The sequence below is a fragment of the Dipodomys ordii genome, unplaced genomic scaffold (genome assembly GCF_000151885.1).
Source record: "Dipodomys ordii isolate 6190 unplaced genomic scaffold, Dord_2.0 Scaffold27, whole genome shotgun sequence".
NCBI lineage: Eukaryota > Metazoa > Chordata > Mammalia > Rodentia > Heteromyidae > Dipodomys > Dipodomys ordii.
The window spans coordinates 959,671-963,201 of record NW_012267243.1 but is presented as its reverse complement, the minus strand read 5'-3'; the positions used below and the strand labels follow the sequence as shown (position 1 = coordinate 963,201).

Here is a 3,531-nt window from a genome sequence, read left to right as displayed (position 1 = left end):
TTAACTTAAACATTTTGTAAAATAAAGTAGTTTATATGTTTTCATTAATAAGCTATTTAAGCAAAATTTCAATAGAAATTTTTCTCCATCAGAAAATGTTTGGTAATAATCTTAAAAGTTTGTAAAATGAACCTAACATATTTGGACATATGAAATAATGCATAATTTTCAGAGCATTCTTACCTAGAATATAATGCAAAAATATGAATTACATGGTTTTCTTACATTTTGGAATATATAAACATTTTTACATGTGTCTCTAAATTGCTCCCTGAATTAAACAGGTATGTAAATCTGACAAAAATGTGGATTTGAACTGACATTTGTGGATTTTTGATAAAATTATATTCTGTCTCATTTCCAAAACATTGAGGAAATTTCATGAAAACACAAGTATTGCAAGAATCCATGCTTTATATATAATTGAAATAAATAAATTGTTAGCCTTCTCCTAATTTGGGAAGGAGGAGGTAGAAGTCACTGGTGATCTTTAACTTTCTACAAGTGCAGGGGTTGATTTTTAATAGCTAACAGGGAAGAAGGATTTTTGGAGGCATGTACTAACAAAATTAACTTACTGAAAAAATTGTGATTGTTTTCAAATCCTTCTTGGCAAAAAAATATATATATATAAGTTTCCTTAAGAGAGTCAATGAGTGGTCTGTAGGTAGTTCATATAGAAAAAGAGGAAGCGCAAAATATGTGCATTTCCCTCTATTCAATTTTTGTTCAGAAAGTTACTTTGGAATATACTTTTGGCAGCAGCCAGAACATCTTTATTCCTAAAGCTGTAAATGATGGGGTTCAGTGTGGGTGTGAGGATGGTATAGAATATGGCCAGGAATTTATCCAGACCTGGAGTGTGGTATGGCCTAGGTGTCATATATGTGAAAATAAATGGTCCGTAATACATTATGACCACAATCATGTGGAAAGAACAGGTAGAAAGGGACTTTTTCTGCGCCTCTGAGGATTTCATTTGGAACACAGTGTGTAGAATTTGTACGTAAGACACAGAGATCATGGAGAAAGGGATCAGCAGGAAAATAATGGCACTAACATCAACTCCCCTTTCATAGTGAGATGTGTCAACACAGGACAATTTCAGCAAGGCTGGGAATTCACAGAAATAGTGATCAATAACATTGGAGTTACAGAATGGAAGGTGCATCACAATAGCTGTGTGAACTATGGCATTGAGAGTTCCAACCAGCCAGGACCCTGCAGCCATGAGCCTGCTGACAGCATCCTTCATGAGCACTGGGTAGCGCAGAGGGTGGCAGATCGCTGCATAGCGATCATAGGACATGGCAGCCAAGAGAAGGCACTCACTACCCAGTAGGATAAGAGACAGAAACAACTGAAAGCCACAACCCACAAAGGAAATAGTTTTGCTGCCAGACAGAAAGTCGGTGATCATCTTGGGGACAATGTTGGAAATGTGCAAGATATCCATGAAAGAGAGATGGCTGAGCAGGAAGTACATTGGGGTATGGAGTCGTGAGTCTCCTCGGATAAGGAGGATCATGAGTGCATTTTCTGTCACACTCATTATAAAGATGACAAATACACATGAGAAGAAGGCTAGACTTGCTTGGGAAGATGAGAAAAGTCCCGCAAGTATAAAGTCACTACCAAAGTTGAAGGTGTAATTTGTATGTGCCATCATAAATTCTCCTTTGTTATCTTCAACTAAATAGATAAGCAAATGCATCATTAATTACTTAATGTAAGCGAGGAAAGGTCATTAAGTTTGGGCTCATGTACATATCAACATAGTAAAATGGAGTGAAAACAATGTATAACATGCAAACAACATCTAAGATTTCTCTGCTACTTCATGGAAAGAATATTCTTTAAAAATCTGGAAAATCATTTCTTCAAATCAAGTGGCCCTATCACTCACTCATTGTCTCATTATTTTAAGTCATTTCATACTCTTTGCCCAGCCAGTCTTCTCTCAAATGTCATCTTCTGAGGAAGCCTATACCTGCATACTCTAGGTGGCCTTAATTGCTGACTGAATCTTTGTATTTCTTGGGCACCCTAGCTCAAGTTACTTATGAATTGCTGATGCTTAATTTTCTAGCAGATTAATAAAAATATTCTTTGGTGCTATTTCTAACAGAAGAATCTAACTTGATGTTGCTCACTTGTATAGACAAAGGCCTCCACTATCACTAGTTTAGCAGTTTGTTACCCACCTGAATTCACAGAGTGAGCTGAGGAACTTGACAATTCTTGAAATAAACCTAAAGGGAATGACATGCATTATTTCTATAGCTTTCCAATGCAAATAAAGAAAAATTGACTTAATCTAAGTTTTTATTTGCAACATCTTCAATCTTACATTTAAAGTCAAAAGTTTTGCTCATAAAACATCACAAGCAGTTCCTGAGAAAAGTTTTTACTTTTCATTACTTTACATGTTTTGGATATATATAGAAAATGGATACAATACATATATAAAACTTCCTATCTTTGTATATAGGATCTATTGCTAAAGTAATTAACAAAATAACAACACTGACAGTGATTCTCCTAATAGTTTGAAAAGAACAAACTTTGTTTTACATATTTTTCAATCCATTATTTTACAATGTTTCTTGAAGATTAAAAGACAAAAAAACACAGTACTCATACAAACAATATACACATAGAGATTAAATTCTGGCACATAATACTCAGAGACAATGATCAAATTATTATTGTTCTGTTTCTCTTTATTAATTTTCATATTTAACTACAAAACAGCAATTCTTCTTATTTCTGTACATTAAAAATAAGTCCTTAGACCATTATAAGCCAGAAAGAGGGAAATATTTTACAGTATGTGATAAAATATAACTATATATAGTAAAATGTAAAAAAAAACAAAGGTATTAGAATTATATTTTCTACTCACTGATGGATAAAATTCTCCCATGATAATCTGTGAGAAAGGCTCTCATACAGATAATGAGAACTTTTTATCTTCACCAACAACAGGCACATACAGTTTTTTATGAGGGGCAAAGCAAAGCCTATTGTATGAGATCTGACAACTGTTCTGCTCACACATTCATATCATACTAGCCTTTCACCCCTCCTGCTTTATAGAGCATTGCCACAGTCCATAAATCATTGCATGAGTAGCCAGTTTGTTCAACCATTGCTGCCTTTCCATTTTATAAATGCAGGTTCTCACAGTGAGATAATCTTCAGCATATTTTTTTAAAAAATCTTTCCTAATTAAATCTCCTAAAACAATGATTATTGCCATCACATAAAATACTCCATATGCCAGACATCTTTGTCATATTCTGCCTACAAAACAGATGCACATACATTACAATCTAATGTGTTTATGGTAGGTTTAAACTGTCTATTCTGCATATGTTTCTCAAACAAACAGAATTTGTATTCACTCAGAAACCTACCTAAAATATTATCATGCTCAGCACCTTTGTACCAGTGGATTATGAGAGTGTGGCAAAAGGGCTAACTCCTGATCAATTGTAACACAAAAGTTGAGGTACTGAAACAAAGAAC

At 34.2% G+C, this 3,531-nt stretch overlaps 1 protein-coding gene across 1 annotated transcript; it reads right to left on the bottom strand.

The window, feature by feature from the left end:
* Window positions 1-718: 718 nt before the first annotated feature.
* On the bottom strand, window positions 719-1,669 carry LOC105985225 (olfactory receptor 2AJ1-like). The gene has a single exon (XM_013015651.1). It carries the CDS (start codon window positions 1,667-1,669, stop codon window positions 719-721), a length of 951 nt encoding a protein of 316 aa, XP_012871105.1.
* Window positions 1,670-3,531: the final 1,862 nt, after the last annotated feature.

Coding starts and splice junctions, on each gene's coding strand:
- LOC105985225 (XM_013015651.1), bottom strand. CDS start 1,669: ATGATGGCACATACAAATTACACCTTCAACTTTGGTAGTGACTTTATA.